General features: G+C 40.4%; 1 protein-coding gene across 3 annotated transcripts in view; it reads left to right on the top strand.

Annotated features, from left to right (window-relative positions):
- Positions 1–16,933, top strand: part of col21a1 (collagen, type XXI, alpha 1) — a 103,752-nt gene that overhangs the window by 57,598 nt on the left and 29,221 nt on the right. For all 3 annotated transcript variants that reach the window (XM_079842859.1, XM_079842858.1, XM_079842860.1), the window contains exons 17-18: positions 10,910–10,954; positions 13,559–13,612. In XM_079842859.1, coding sequence (XP_079698985.1) covers positions 10,910–10,954; positions 13,559–13,612 — 99 coding nt within the window. The remainder of the gene's footprint in view (positions 1–10,909; positions 10,955–13,558; positions 13,613–16,933) is intronic.

Below are 16,933 nucleotides of genomic sequence, written 5' to 3'. Positions count from 1 at the left end.
AGCACAGGAAGTTCCTGAGGTTCGCTTTCAGGGGAGAAGCGTACCAATATCGGGTGCTTCCTTTCGGTTTAGCCCTTTCACCCCGCACGTTCACAAAGTCAATTACATCGACGACTGGCTGATACTAGCGCAGTCAGCGCGTCTCGCGGTTCAGCATCGAGATGTTGTTCTAGCGCATATGAGGAGGTTGGGGCTGAGGCTTAACTCCAAGAAGAGTGTTCTTTCTCCTGTGCAAAAGATCACTTATCTTGGTGTGAGTTGGGATTCGGTCTCTATGCAGGCCCGTCTGTCAGAGCCTCAGGTCTGATGGCAGCCGCGTCCAACGTGATTCCTTCGGGCCTGCTGTTCATGAGGCCGTTACAGTGGTGGCTCAAAGGGCTCCGAAGGGGAACCCCTTTCGCGTAATGAAGGCAACGCGGCGGTGTCTCCGCACCTTGGTTATGTGGAAGGACCCTTGGTTCCTGACCCAAGGCCCGTCCCTGGGGGCACCGTGTCAGCAAGCGTCTTTGACCACGGATACCTCCCTGACGGGCTCGGGGGCAACCATGAGTGGTCGCTTGGCCTAGGATCTGTGGCAGGAACACCAGCAATCGTGGCACATAAATTGTCTGGAAATGTTGGAGGTGTTTAAGGCCCTGAAACACTTCCTGCCACATCTCAGGGGCCATCATGTGCTTGTACGCACAGACAGCACGTCGGTGGTCTCCTACATCAACCATCAGGGGGTTTGAGGTCCCGTCGCTTATACAAGTTGGCGTGCCTTATCCTCCTCTGGGCTCAGGGAAAATTGCTGTCAGTCAGGGCAATGTACATTCCAGGGCGGTTGAATGTGGAAGCAGACATCCTGTCGAGGCAGGGGACGAGGCCCAGGGAGTGGAGACTCCACACCGAGGTGGTGGAGCTCCTTTGGGAGAAGTTCGGCAGGGCCCAAGTGCACCTGTTCGCCACTCGCGAGAATGCGCATTGTCATCTGTTGTTCTCCCTGTCGCCCCCAGCTCCTCTCGGACTGGGCGCGATGGTACAGGAGGGGCCGAGGCTGCCCCTGTACGCTTTTCCCCTGATTGCTCTGCTTCCGGGAGTTCTAGAGAGAGTGCGTCCGGACGGGGCCCGTCTTCTGCTAGTAGCCCCGTTCTGGCTGGGCCGGGTATGGTTCTCTGACCAAGTGTCTCTCCTCGACGGCTCTCCCCTGGAGATTCCGATCAGGAGGGACCTTCTCTCTCAGGCGGGCGGAGTCTTCGTACACCCCCGCCCGGAGTTGTGGAAACTGTGGGCTTGGCCTCTGAGGGGGCCCAGCTCATAAGTTCCGGTCTCTCAACCCAGGTTGTTGAGACCATTCTATACTCCAGAGCTCCCTCTACGAGGAAACTTTACTACCTAAAGTGGAGACTCTTCACCTTAGGAGAGATTATCTGCTGGGTTATCCCACTCCACACTAAAGGTGTACGTGGCGGCCATAGCAGCTTACCACACTCCTTTGAGTGGAGTTTCTTTAGGGCGACACCCTCTAGTAACCCGTTTCCTCCGTGGAACCTTGAGGCTGAGACCTGTGACACGCACCAGGGTGCCGGCCTGCGACTTGTCCATCATCCTTCAAGGCCTTTCCGAGGCTCCCTTCCGCTCGAGGAAGTCTCTGAGAAGTTTCTCACTATGAAAACTAGCGCATATGAGGAGCTTGGGGCTGAGGCTTATTTTTCTTCTTGCTATATCTTCCCTTAAAAGAATAGGGGACTTGCAAGCCCTCTCTGTTGCACCCTCGTGCTTGGAGTTTGCCCCGGGTATGGCTAAGGCCTTTCTCTCTCAGAGGCCCGTGTATATTCCTAAGGTCCTCACTAATCCTGTGAGACCTATTGTGCTCCAGGCCTTCTGTCCTCCTCCTTTTACGACGTCAGACCAGGAAAAATTAAATCTGCTTTGTCCCGTTCGCTCACTAGACGCCTATGTCCACAGAGCTGCCCTGTGGAGGAAAACTGATCAGTTGTTTGTCTGTTACGGACCTCCCTCGAGAGGGGGGTCCAGTCTCAAAGCAGAGAATGAGCAAGTGGGTGGTCGAGGCTATCTCACTTGCTTATGTGGCGGCTGGACAGCCCTCCCCTTTAGCTGTTCGGTCCCACTCCACTAGGAGTATGGCTGCCTCTCAAGCTCTTTTAGCAGAGGCCTCCCTGCAGGAAGTTTGTGATGCGGTGGGGTGGTCCTCGCCGCATACGTTCATCAGAAATATACGAACTGGATGTGAATGCTACTCCGGGGTCTCGGGTGTGTCACTGCTTTGGGAACGCCTCTGCGTGATTGCGTCGTGAAGCACGTATGTCATCAGTCCAATAGAGAGACGGAACGTCATAGGCGGGTGACGTCATAGACCCGGAAACTATAAAGCACACCGGCAAACACACGCCGTCAGCTTCTGAAGAAGGCCTGAAACAAGGCGCTTGCGGCATGCGAGGAGTATGGCAGGGTGACACAGCGCGAGTTCCCTTGAAAGGGAACGTCTCGGTTACGACTGTAACCTTAGTTCCCTGAATAGGGAATGAGACGCTGCATCACCCTGTCATATGTAAAATTGCCCGTGAGCATGCTTTTTGTGTCTTTTATCAGCAGTTTCTCAGCATAAAGCTTGGTACATACTCTGCAAGAACAAAGAAATTTGTTCGTTTTCTCGAGGTGGCAAGAACAAGAACAAAGGTCGTTCTGGCCAGTACATTCAATAGCCTACTTCATGAGAAAAGCAGGTGCCAAACATCTCCGTTTCTCCGCATTAACCCTGCCCACTTTAAAATTCTGACCAATCACACAATAGTTCTCGGACACCCACAAGAAAAAAGAACAAGCTGCGAGAACTCCCAAACCAGGTCACAGCTCTGGGAGAGAGAACTTTTTTCTCTGTTCTTGCGGAGTATGTAGCGGCCTTAATAATGTCCGAATGTAAATAATCTTTTTCTAAAAGTTTTCTATAAAACGATACCTACCTTTTGACTATCCTTGCTATAGTTTTTGCATTATGACTAGGGTTGGGAACCGAGAACCGGTTCTTATGCAGAACCGAAACTGATTTTTGAAAAATACCAGAACCGCGCGAAATTCCTAAGTTTCGGTTCCGAAAACTGTTCTGGTGCAATGTGTGTGCGAAGCGCTGGAAGCGTATCCTTTAATAGCGAGTGACAACCAGTGTTGCCAAGTCCGTGATTTTCCCGCTTTCCCGTTTTCCACTGTTGCCGCGGGCTGTGTTTCATGTCCGCGGGTTGAAACGATTGTGCAATTGTGCGGGTTTTGTTGTGAAAACCTGGCAACCCTGGCTCACCTCATCATGAATATTAATTACGTTGCCTGCCGCTTCCAGGAGTGTACCGCAGTTCAGCACTGAAAGCCCTCGCGCTACACATTTACGGTTTTGCGTCAGATATTTTCTCGTTGACCACCAGCATAGCGAAGAGAAAGTCACAAGTATGGATTCATTTCCAAATAATGAATGATAATGAAGCAAAATGTAACCCGTGAAAAGTTAATAACATGCAAAGGAGGCTGCACTAGCAATTTGACAAAACATTTGCTACAGCACAGAGTGCCACAGGGCTTATACCAGATTTATAGTGAAAGGCCTATATATATATATATATATATATATATATATATATATATATATATATATATATATATATATATATATATATATATATATATATATATATATATATATATATATATATATATATATATATATATTTGTCAACCGTTGAGTCACCATGGTTTAGGTAAGCGTTTAGGCACAATTAGGCTACCTTTGTAATGCTGAATTGCAATTTATTATTTACAAGTTCACTGAATAACTGAATTACTATTAAATTGATATATAACTAATTAATAAATATAACTAATAAATATAATTTATAACTTGGTTTTATTCAGAGACAGAGAGATAAAATGTAATAAGACAATTTCAGAGGTGTTCATTTGAAAAAAAATGTGTTGCAAGAATGGCTTAATTAATACTGTAATATATGTACAGTACAGGACTTTTTTGACATTGCCAACCTGTAAATAAATTTTAGAGCAAGTAATAAACACAAAATGGATTGTTTGAGTTGCGTATTGTGCCTTTTTCCTTTACCACTATTTGTTTAATAATTTTAATGGAACCGGAATCGGAACCGGAATCGTTAGGCGGAACCGGAACCGGAACCGGAACCGGAAAATTTCTCACGATTCCCAACCCTAATTATGACTCTTTACTCATTCAGGGCCGTAACCACCATAGACGTTGAGGGGGACAAGTTCCCCCCAATAATTAGAAATGGCCCAAATAGTTGTTTTACCCCATTGCACCGCTAATACAATCATCATACACATTTGTACCGGACCGGACCTCAAAAGTAACCCGGGCCTAGGCCCTTCCACGATCCATGGTACCAGTTGTGTTTGTATTGAGAGAAAGCTTGTCTGTGGTTTGATGAGAGACATGAAAGAAGCGTTGAAATAGCGTTGCTATTGACACTATCAAGGAATCACTGACCTTGGCATGTCACATCTGGCCAATCAAAATCAAGCATTTCAGTGAGCCGCGTAGAGAGAGCATAGCCAACTCGGCTCCTTGTTATCCTCCTCTCTGCAGATTTCAGTTCCAACCCTGCTCCAGCACTTGTAACACCTTGATTTGCTGGTTCAGGTGTGTTTGATTTGGGTTTGTAATATGAGTTGTTAAACGCTGCACGTATATAACAATTATTAAAGACTTAGCAAAACATACTCTTTTTTAGTGGATTTTATTCCACAACAGGACATTTCCACATTTCCCAGGTATTTAATGTCAACTAACCATCTGCAGATATGGCCTTAACCACAGTAATTAATGTCACATACTGTAGCATTATATCATTATGAGTTATTAGTAATGAGAATTATTGGTGATTCCTCACAGTAAAACTCTTCTGCTTTGCATGCTTTTGTGAATAATGCATTGCTAGTCCTGATTTGAGTAGTTTATTGGCTTCTTGTCTACTGTCCTGATTATTTTTAAAGGCTCATTGCTGATTTTTTTTTGCACTGATTCAAAAATAGAATTCAGAACTTGAACTGCTAAAAAACTTTGCAATGAAGGAAATGTTTTCTGCAGATTACATGGAAGCGCACATCCATCACAAAGAGGAAGCATTCAAAGAGGAAATGTGCATGACCACAGAGATGCTTTAAAATGATAAAATGATGAATCTTGGCATGTTCTGCAGTTAACCTTAACTTTTCAAAGATCTAAAATGTTACGCTTTCTAAAAGCAGCAAACACAGCCATCAATCTGTGCAATGGTCTGTATTTTGAGATACAGTTTGATGTTCTTTTTTTATCTAGTCAGTAAAATATAATAGAAAACACACTTCCCAGGGGAAACAGGCCAATCCGATTGTGTGTCCAAATCACATAGAATCTATCCTTACGTTTTGCAAGATGTCAGTCCCCCCTCCCTCCCTAGTATTGGTTTAAGTTAAGTGGGGCAGTAGTTAGGATTAGGCAATCAGATAGCGGCTTCAACGAGGGGGTTAATAATTTGGCAGGGGGTCGACATTTGGCACAACACCGGGAACGATAGTTTGTTTGCACTGTAGGGATGGCCGTAGCCAGCTATGAGGTTACCAAGGTATTTTTCCGAGGTATATATAATAAATGTTGTGAAATAATTGACTACTATAGTATTAACACTACTTCAGTGCTGCAAGGATATTGCACAGCACCAAGATCTTCTCATCTGAGCTGCCTGCGGTCTGTCACCACTCGTCGTCAATGTCAAAATATTTGAGATGACCAGTCAAATCAAAGTAGGCGGGCTTTAGGTTCACAGAAGCTGCTGAGCGCGAATTCGTGCAATGCTTCAATAAACTATCATAAAGTGTGAGATGTAAGTAGCTAAACTCAACATTTCATATTTGACAGCTGTTTTAGGATAGAAATGTTAAACAACCAACAAAAATAATTAGCAAACTAATAAAATGTTGTCTAATTTCACCATTTTGAATTACAATTAGGCTTATAATTAACGTAATAATTAGTAACTGTCAATATGAGGGGACAAGAAACGTTAAAGGGATAGTTCACCCAAAAAACAAAATTACCCCATTATTTACGCACCCTCAAGTCATCCTAGACGAATACAATCGGAGTCATATAAAAAAAATGTCCTTGCTAATGGGAGCCCAAAATTTGAAGGCCAAAAAAGTGCATCCATCCATTATAAAAGTGCTCCACACGGCTCCAGGGGTTTATAAAGGCCTTCTGAAGTGAAGCAATGCATTTGTGTAAGAAAAATATCCATATTTAAAACTTGATAAAGTAAAATATCTAGCTTCCACTAGACCACTCTCCGTATTCAACTTGATGTCATCGGACATAGCGTAAGCGTTTTGAACTGTGAGAGGCCAGCAATTGGGTTGTTTTAACCCAGTGAATGGGTCGTTTTAACCCAGCGGTTGGGTTGAATGTTTGCTGAAAACAACCCAATCGCTGGGTTAAAACAACCCAATTGCTGGGTTAGTCCATTTTCAACCCAACTTGGGATGTTTTTAACGCAGAATTTTTTAGAGTGCATATGTAACACCAGTTCTCAACTCTAGTCCTGGGGCCGGTTGCACCAGCTAGCTTTGAAGTAAAGGGGCATTAAGTTACAACTTACAACAAAACTTTTTGCGCTGCATAAGTTAAACTTAAGTAAAGCATAACTCTACGTATAAAATACATATTTACAGAAACCCTGACCAGGGGTAGCATTTGGAATAAAATAGCTGATTGACTGAATTTCATCAATAAACTCTTGTTTTACCTGACAGACTTATACATACAATATTATAAGGTTGACATTGTTCTCATTGTAAGAGAGAGAATACTATGTGGCTCTACAACACAAACCTGGCCTTACCGTATTCAGCTTATGAAAAAAGTGTAACCACTGCTTTATTGAAGCTCTATGGGATTTTTTTCACCCATTTTATTGTCAGTAGGATTCAATTAGTCTGATCAGTTAAAGTGATGAAATACTTCTCCTTAACAAGGTGCATGACCTGAGATGCCTTTCATGTCTAGAGCACAAATGGTGAAGAGTTGCATGTCAAAGTGTAATACGTTGAGTCAGCTTTAAGTAACCATGTCAATCGGAATGAATTGGCCAGATCTGATTTAAATTTATTTTGAATTGTAAGGGGTGGTTTAAACGTTTTCTAATCCGTTCGATAAGACATGTAAACACTTGATCGGATTGAAAACTGAAACTGGAACGTTGGAAAGATTGCGTAATGACGTATAACACTCGGAACAAGCTTTTGTTGTTGTTGAAGGAAAGATTTTTCCAAGATTCTCACTCATAGTCTGTGAAGTGGTGCAGGACGTTGCTTCAGACTCCCATCCACAGCCGGATTGTTTCGGGTGCAGGAAAGAGGGTTTTTACTGCTTGAAAATATGCTCGCCGTCTCCTAAATAGGTAAATATTAAGTCTGCTTTTTAAAACAAGAAAAGAAGCAATGGCAAGAGCCTGGCTAGTCTGCACAAACACCGGGAAACTCTGTATATTCGTGCTGCCTGCGCATGCCAAAAGATCATATTCAATTTGTTTTTATTCCGATTGAAACAAAAAGTCTTGTTTCCTAACCCTGTTCCTGGAGGAACACCAGTCGTACACATTTTGGACGTCTCTCTTATCTGACTCATCTATTTCGGTCTCTGCTAATGAGCTGGTGAGTTGAATCAGGTGTGTTTGATTAGGAAGAGTTTCAACATGTGTGTTGTTGGTGTGCCTCCAGGAACACGGTTGGGAAACACTGTTTTAAATCCTTAAGTAACATTTGCCTAAAAATAACATGTAAGATTGAATAGCTGCAGCACTTTATTATTTAAAGGCACAGTGTGTAAGTTTCGCCACTAGGTTTCTTATTCAAAACAATAACAAAGGCTAGCTTGATGACAGCGAGAATGAGCGTGGAATCATGAGAGTTGTCGCCTTCACCTCCACAGCCGATGGAAAGCAATCCGACGGGATTCATGTTCATGGATAAGCTAATGTATGAACGTTTTATTAACGTTACTGTGGTATGAAGCAGTGAGGGCCGAGAGCCTGGGATATTTGACCTTGCTGTTTTTATTATGCTTATAGTAAGGTCTCATTAGTTAGCTTCTTCGTCCCTGTGTTTGTTATCCTGCATTCCTTCTCCGCTCTTGTTGGTTATGTTGTGTGTAGTTTTGATATCTCCTTTTTCTCCTGAGTCTTGTAATTTTGCTTCTTCGTCTTCGTGCTGTTTACACACGCTACCCGTGACAGAAGAACGGACCAAACAGTGAATCTTTTTTGCAGCATTTTTTTGTCCTTTTTTGTTTCCCTTTTTTTTTACCATGGACATTCCTGCTGTACACCTGCTCTGCCTGGAGCAGGGAGACCATCTGCTGGAAGACCACACTCTGGACTTTATCAAGCTTGCGTGCCAGAAGTCCACTGGTTCATCTTCTGCACTGAACTGTGTGGATTTGCTTCGGTCCTTCAGGCCACCAGCTCCGCTTAGTACAGAGAATCCCCTGGCTTCACCTCCAACCTCTGAACCCAACACTCCATCGCAGCCTGTCAATGCATCGTCTCCGCCTTAGCGCCTCCCTCCCTCGGCTCCACTGGCCTTACGACTCCACCGGGCTCCCTCGTCCCACAGGCTCCACCTTGGTCCCATTACGTTGTCCAGCCTGCATCTTCGGTTCATCCTCGCTCTGCCTCCCCTCCCCCCTGGCTCTGCCTCAGTTTTCAGGTTCCCGTGTTTCACCTCCACCATGGCCTCCGGCACCAGCATTGCCGCGTGGGCTTTTCGGCTAGTCATCCTGGATCTCCATCTCTAGTAGCGTCTTTATCGGCCGTCCCCAGGGTGGCGCCTGTCAAGTTTCCACCATGGACGCTTTCGACTTGTCATGGCTCCAACTTCTGGCTCCTCTGGCTCCGGCCCCCCCTTGGCTCCTCCCACCCTCCATTCGCCCTTGGAATTCTGTGTTGGACTCTTGGTGTTTTGTGTTTTGTTTCGCCCTTCTCCAGTCCCTTGTCGTCCTCCAGAGCCCCCTCCCTCCCTCCTCCTCTGAACTCTTTCCAATGCGAGGTTGAGCCTTCAGGGAAGGGTAGCTTCTGTCAGAGTTATGTTCATTTCATTGTATTTCCCCTGTGACCTATGCTGTGTTCAAAATCGCCCCCTTATACCCTCATTCACATTACTCCTCTAATATAGTCTGCTTGAAGGAGTGAATGAATTTGGACACTGAGTACGCCAGAAGAGCTGCCGCATTTCTGCTTGCTGTTTAACTATTATTTGAATCTTAGCAAACTGTCAGTTCCAGTAGTAATTAAATAATTGATCTTGAACTCTAAACTAGCATGTTTAAACTGTGAATAAACTATTTAATAAACAATTAAAAAAGGAATTTATACCTGTATGACTGCGGGGCGTTATCTCCTGGCGAGATGCGGGAATTAATTCAGCGTGTGATTCTCACACTGCATTATGAGTATTCTCTAGTCGTTGAGCATACGTTAGTTGTACACTCGTTATTGCGGTGCATTATGAGATTGAATGAGTGCACTCTATAATATTCCACTATCGTTTTCGGACACCACTACAAATGGCTGTTCCCTCATATAGTGCCTATTTAAGGGTACAGGGGCTGATTTCGAGTCTTCTGATTTGTTCGTCCCTGTGTATATACTCTATATACCCTGTGTTATCCTGCATTCCTTGTCCGTTCTTATTTGTGTTATGTTGTGTGTAGTTTTGATATCTCTTGATTTTCCTGAGTTTTGTAATTAAAAGACTGTTCTCTTTATGCTTCTTCGTCTTCGTGCTGTTTACACATGCTACCCGTGACAGGGATAAAGTACACCAGTCAACAAAATGTATAACATTGTTTTAGTGTTTTTTTAATCAGAAAATCATACATATTGGGCCTTTAATGATAAGCATGACATATCATGAACATTTGGTTTCATTTTACAGTATGGTTTCAAGAATAATCTAAAAAAAATAATCTTTGTTGAGCTCATCTGAGGGAAAACTATTAGACAAATTAAGAAGTTGCATAGAGCTAATGGTTATCACAGCCTAATGGTTATCATTTGAAATTACCAAACCAAAGGTTATAGTTATTCAACAAATGCCAATGTGTGCATTTATTTCGCCAAATAGCGAGATCTACTTTTGAAAACATGTTATTTTATATATATATATATATATATATATATATATATATATATATATATATATATATATATATATATATATATATATACTGTATATATATATATATATATATATATATATATATATATATATATATATATATATATATATATATATATATATATATATATATATATATATATATATATATATATATATATAATTGTCATGTTATATTAAATACTAGCACTTTAATTATTATAACAGGAAAGATAAAGTTGCAGTACCTTGAGATTTGAATCTTAATCCTCCTACAGATTGTGTAGGTTTGCTGGCCCGATGTTATCTCCGGTGGAGCTGTTCCCTATATTACAGTAGTAGCCGAATTTAACAACGTCCTGTTAAAACTATTACTTTCTCTGGCTGACAAAGCTTCAAGATGCCAGGAGGGACGCATTTCATAAGTGATTAATCCAGACATCCCATGCATGTTAGCTTCATCAGAGGCCAGGAAAACCCACCGGTGTCCTGACACAGCTCTATGTTCACCATGTTGCTCAGATTCTCCCTAAATCCAGTAGCAGGGTTTTCATATGCACTCATTACTGTAATGACTCTGTCTCTAGTGCAAAAGCTGTTAATGAATGTTATAAGACTCCTGAGATTTTCCTGATTACTCTAATGAGTTCATTGTTAAACAAGAATTTAGCAAGTTTGTTTTTAACTCCTTTTTTGTTTTCAGGGCATGCCTGGTATACCTGGAAATGATGGTCAGAGGGGAAATAAGGTGATGTTTTCCCTTTTTTTGCAGTTTGTTTCTCATTTGTTGTTGTTTAAAGGTTATTCTTCTTGCCTTCTTACAAAACTTAGTGTGCTGCGTGCACAGGCAACATTTTAAGGCACCATGAGTGCACGTCCAACACTATGATTGTATCTATAGATAACTTAATTATATTAATTATAAATGTAATTTTGTTCATAATTAATTACAGAGCTTGCCGCTGTGGCTAGTGGTTTTTCAAAGTTACTAGCCACTCAGCATTTTCAATGGCCACAATTTTGACATCGATGCCATTGGAAAAAACTATATATATATATATATATATATATATATATATATATATATATATATATATATATATATATATATATATATATATATATATATATATATATATATATATATATATATATATATATACCAGTACATATTTTTCATATATATTTTTTATATTATCTCATAATTTGGCAGCAGGAATATTAGGCTACTGTCACTTTAAGACCTGACACATGGATCCATTATACTGTTAAGGCCTGTGCACACCGGGATGATTATCGCGCGCTTATCGCAAGCGTTTTTCGAGACATTTTTCTGCGCGTCTTTGTGTTCGCACCCAAGCGATTTTCACTGGCGATGCGCAGAGTGAACGTGCAAATTCAGTAGATGGCGCTCCCAGTACACAAGGTGGTGCCGCGCAACTTTACGCTTCTGACACTCGCTTGTCACACAGAAGAAGAAGAGACACAGCATTTACGTGCTTGTCACCAAGAGGTGTTTTACTGTAACTTCAGCAGCTCCAGGCACGTGAACAAAAGCGCTGATCTCATTGGTCGGACAGTTTTTAATGGGCCGCTTCCAGTGTTAATTTTGACAGCAAATGTTTATTTAGTTTTAGTCTTTTGACTAAAATGCCATTTAGTTTTAGTCATATTTTAGTCACCTGAATTGTTTTTAGTTTTAGCCTAGTTTTAGTCGACTAAATATTATAAGCTTTTAGTCGACTTAATCTACAGTACATTTAGCCTCCTAAAATCTAATGAGTTTAGTTAAATTGTAATACATTAAGCATTTAAGCATTACATAACCGACTGTCACTTGAACTGACATTTTGACACCATTTTGTTTTTGACATTAAAAATACACGAAAGAGCTCAATTCACTTTTTTGTCTGTTTTTTAAAAACATCTATATAGTTTTTATAACATTGTATTTCTGTTTTAGTCAGTAGGCCATATCAGGTTAAGCTAAAGCTTCAAATAAGTTTGTTTATTTATTTTTTAATTTCAGTTAACATTTATTTAATTTCAAGTAATGAAGATTTTTCTTTATGGTTTTAGTGAACTATTGTAACCCTGATACGTTTTTGAATGTGTGTCAAATACTGGTCTTTCCTCCTGACTATAAATTAAATGGGAATTCAATTAAATACAGTTTATTGTGTAACCAAAGACGAATATATAATGCGTGACACTTATTTTGAAATGTTTGCGCCTCTGTTGCAGTTGCAGGAGCTCATTCAAGTTCAGGAGATAAAATATGCATTGTTACAACCGTCTTAAACATATTACTATATAAACATTGTAAAGTAAACATTGTCATTATTCATCAGCATTAGTTTATAAACAATTGCCTGGCATGAATGTGCGCTAATGTTCATTGATTGTGAGCCGCTCTGGAGCGCTGGATTGGGGATGTGTGAGCCTGTAGAAGAGCAACAGCGCCGTGTTTTCCTGGCGTTAGATCACCAGGTTCAAATCAAATGTGTGCATCTGTTACACAGGACATCAGTTCTGACTGGATCTCTTCCATAATCCCTCACTAACATTTTCGTCTCGTTTTTATTTGTTGACGAAAATGACAGTTGATTTTCGTCATAGTTTTTGTTATCCAACACTAGTTTTTTATTTAGATATCGTCTCGTTTTCTTCAGTGAAAACAGATCGTTGACAAAAATTATGACGAAAATTATTCGTCAACGAAATTAAAAGTGGCCGCGTCAAAACAAAAAAACGAACCCAAGGCGATTTTTTTTTTAATTACGCTTTGACGCCTGGCGTTTTGCGCGTCGGTGTGCACACTCACATTGAAGCCCTATGTTTAGTAACGAGGTGTTAAGCGTCGGTACGTTACACAAACAGAACTGACTGTGAAAACTCACCAAGACCTGCATTTTGACATTATTTTATGTGTATTTCACTGTTTAAGTGCAATAAGCACAGAAAAAGAGCTCAATTTATTACGCCGGCTTTATGTGCGGGAATGAGTAAAATTATGCACAGTACGCGCAATCCCACACTGAAATTCAAGCCCTGTAACAGCAACAAAGTAACAGAGTTTGTGTGTCACTCGCTGTTGGAGAGATAAGAGAGAGAGAGAAAGAGACGACGGTATTGTGTCTATTCTACGGAAAAAGAGTATTGGATGCGTTTCAGATATTTCAGTATCGATATGTATCGAAAAATCTATATTTTTGACATCACTACATTACACTTAGTTTTGTTTTTTGTTCTTTTTGTGAAAACTTTTTCTTGAAAAGTGTCCATTTTGGGACCACTGTTGCATGAAGCTACCCCAAACATTGAAAATTTACATCTGTTGGTTTCTTCATAGGGTGAAGGTGGCCTGCCAGGACCAAAAGGAGCCAAAGGTATACCTGGAGACTCTGTAAGTAAATCTAAAAATATAGTAAACACTTGAAAAATCACAATGCAAAAGTGAGTGTAACTTTAAGTATGCTAATGTTTATGCCCACTGCAAGTCCACTGATTATATCACATCCAGTCATAGAGCCAGTCAAGAACATCACTGAGAGAGAAATATTAAACAAATGAGGCAACCACATTGTTGTACAAATGATGTAGACAACAGGACTGTTCTCAGGGGACAATGAGCAAGTTAGCTAGGATTGTGACGACACTGGTGCTCAAATCGCTTCCATTCGTAGGCATGCAAACATGAGCAAGAGGAAACACTAGCACATGTGAAGAGGTTTAGTTTTTGCTGCATACTAATGTTTGCTGAGTCCGTGAATTCATACAGTATGAGAAAAATGTGTTTTACCAATTGACAATGTAAATGTTGGCTCAATACACCACTTATTTGACATTTTGAATTTACCTGTAATTTGTCATTTATTAGTTATTAAACAGAAGCTCTAGAAGATACAGGGTAATTCTGTATGCTCAAAGCTAGTGTGCCTGCACCTTATATTTAAAGAGGACCTATTATATCTATCTTTGCTGTGTAATGTTGCTGTTTGAGCATGGAAAAGCTCTGTAAAGTTCACTGATATAGTTCTTCTCTATATCAGTGTCACTGTTTCTGAACTCCCTGAAATGCCTCCATTGTAGTCTTGAGTTTTCATCCGGGAACCAACACGTCATAATATTCCTCATTTAAATAATTTACACGCAGAGTAAAGAGGCGGGGCCTGGTTGAGTTCGTTAGTAGTGTGTTGAAACTGGCGGTTATGGTAAGGGGTGGGGCATTTCCCAAACACCAATCAAAACACACTACTCCAGCCGACCAATCAGTGCACATTGTGCTTTTCAGAAGGAAGGGCTTCATAGAGACAGGAACTAAACAGAGCATTACTGACAGACTGGGAAGAGAGGAGCTGCAACAATGGAGAATATCAGGAAAATAATCAACATTCAAGCAGGAAAACCTGCTCTAGTAGAGCCAAAAACAACATCAAGACTTTGTAAAAGGGCATAATATGGCCTCTTTTAGGATCAAGGCAATGTGAAGGATATTAGTTCAATGCATAGTGACAAGCTCAGTGAAAATCAGCCAAGATGGTGAACGAAACCATCAATGAATAATAAAACATTTTTAGCCCCTTAACTGTGATGTACCGTTTGGTCTGTTACATTTTGGACACAAGGACCAAACTAGCAGTAAAAAAAAGTTTGGCGAGTTCTTCTCCTGAGTGGTTACCTAGCTACAGTAGTAAACAGCTGCTGCTAGTACTCATGGTGGTGCTCATGTTGATGGCACAAACATATCCCAGTTTGGAGCTCAATGTGAAACAGACCTGCAGAGGCAAGGGGATTTGGAATCATTCTTTTGTTTGGACCAAGTATGAAAACACTGTAAGTTTGGAATTGTCCTGACTCAAGACTTGTTTTAATGGATGTGTTGGAGATGATTTATGCCAACATTTTTGATTTAAGCCAATGTAAAACAGAGTTTTAATCTACTAGATAAGTCTTATAAAAATAAGGAAATGCAAGATAAGTTTACTTTGTTTTTGTAGCGAACTCTAATCAGAAGTGAGCATGATATGCCCTACTCTCTCCGAAGGGCAGAACCCTTGAAGTGGGGATTTTGGAAGTAGCAAGGCACTTGTGTGTTATGTAGCTATTTAAAATGCACTTGGTGAAACATAACAAACCAGCTTGAATTATTCTGTTTAAACGTTAACTCGAACCCGCACGCCATCCAGCTTTAAAATTAATTTCAAGGATTCGACACCCATCGTCAGCAGTGTTGCCACAGTTACTTTGAAAAAGTAATCTGATTACTGATTACTCCTTTAAAGCTACACTGTGTGATATTTTCCCCCATCTAGCAGTGGAAAGGTATATGACCATCCAGTGAATGATAGTTTCTGTTCCTCTCAATTCCGATTTCGTTTTAACTCCTACGGTGGCCGATTTAGTCCATGATTAACATGGCTTCCAGTTCGACCTCATCCACATTCGACACGGTGCCATCGAGTGTTAAAACGCGAAAGGCGGAACTTGAATTTACGGGTATGTCCCTCTTTGGCTAATGTACTTTCAAGATGGAGGGGCAACATACGGGTGAGGGTTTGAATGCGGGTCGCCATGACCCGCATTCAAACCCTCACCCGTATGTATTTTCAATGGCATATTATAAACTTACTAGAATGCTTTATTACTTGAAAGAAGTAAATATACATTAATGAGCACATATATTTTTGAAAGAACTAAGTGTTTTTAGCTAAGAATAAACTTAAAAAGTTACACAGTGTAGCTTTAAAAAGTAACTTAGTTACTTTACAGATTACTTGATTTTAAAAGTAACTAAGTTCGATTACAAGTTACTTTATTAGTTACATTCAGTTTACACTCACTTTATTGGAAGTGCATTTTTAATAGTAACGTCAACAATGTATCTCCTGACATTTTAAGTTGAAATAAAAAAATATTTCCTGAAAAAAAAAATGTTTTAATAAAAAATGTAATAAAGACAGTCTTTCTTGACTTCACTTAATATAAATACTCTCCCCGAGACCCAAGAAGAAAGCAAAAATATATATTTTTACTAAGGAAAATGACTAAAATAGTAACTCACAGTCAGTACGTTTACATGGACAACAATACTCCGATATTCATCTGATTAAGACCATACTCTGATTAAGAATCTACCATGTAAACAGCGATTTCTAATTACCTTAATCCGGTTAAAGCCATACTCGAATTAAACAAAAATCGAATTAAGACATGTAGAGTATGCCTATTTTAGTCGAATTATCGAAGTGCATTGTAGACATGTACACACCTTAATCCAACTATTAACGTCGTGTAGGAGTTTTCGCCGCATTTTGTGACAGGACACACACCAGGCAAGTGCAGAGGGGAGGGCTTTGGGAGCTCGGTCGAGCCCCTGTCCTTTTTAAAAATGTATCAAAAGTGCCCCTCTCAACAATCATCAATAATATTGTGACAAATAAAACAGAATTTGAATTATAATTTATATAAAAGTGCGTACAAAACAGTAATAAAGCGCTCAAATTCACGTTTATCTTTTATGTACGTATCTGTCAGTTTGAAATGTCATTGCCATGACGTGTTTTGAAACCTCAATTTTCATCATTAATCAAAGCTATTATTCAAAATGTAGGCTGTCAAGAAGGAGGCAAGATGGGCAGTGTCTCTTAAAAAAAACCTGAAAGACACAATATCTAATATTACAAAAATAAAACAATGTATATATATATATATATATATATATATA

The sequence above is a fragment of the Gobio gobio genome (genome assembly GCF_949357685.1).
Source record: "Gobio gobio genome assembly, chromosome: 18".
NCBI classification, from domain to species: Eukaryota; Metazoa; Chordata; class Actinopteri; order Cypriniformes; family Gobionidae; genus Gobio; species Gobio gobio.
The sequence above is the reverse complement of the archived record's forward strand: the minus strand, read 5'-3'. Positions and strand labels throughout refer to the sequence as shown.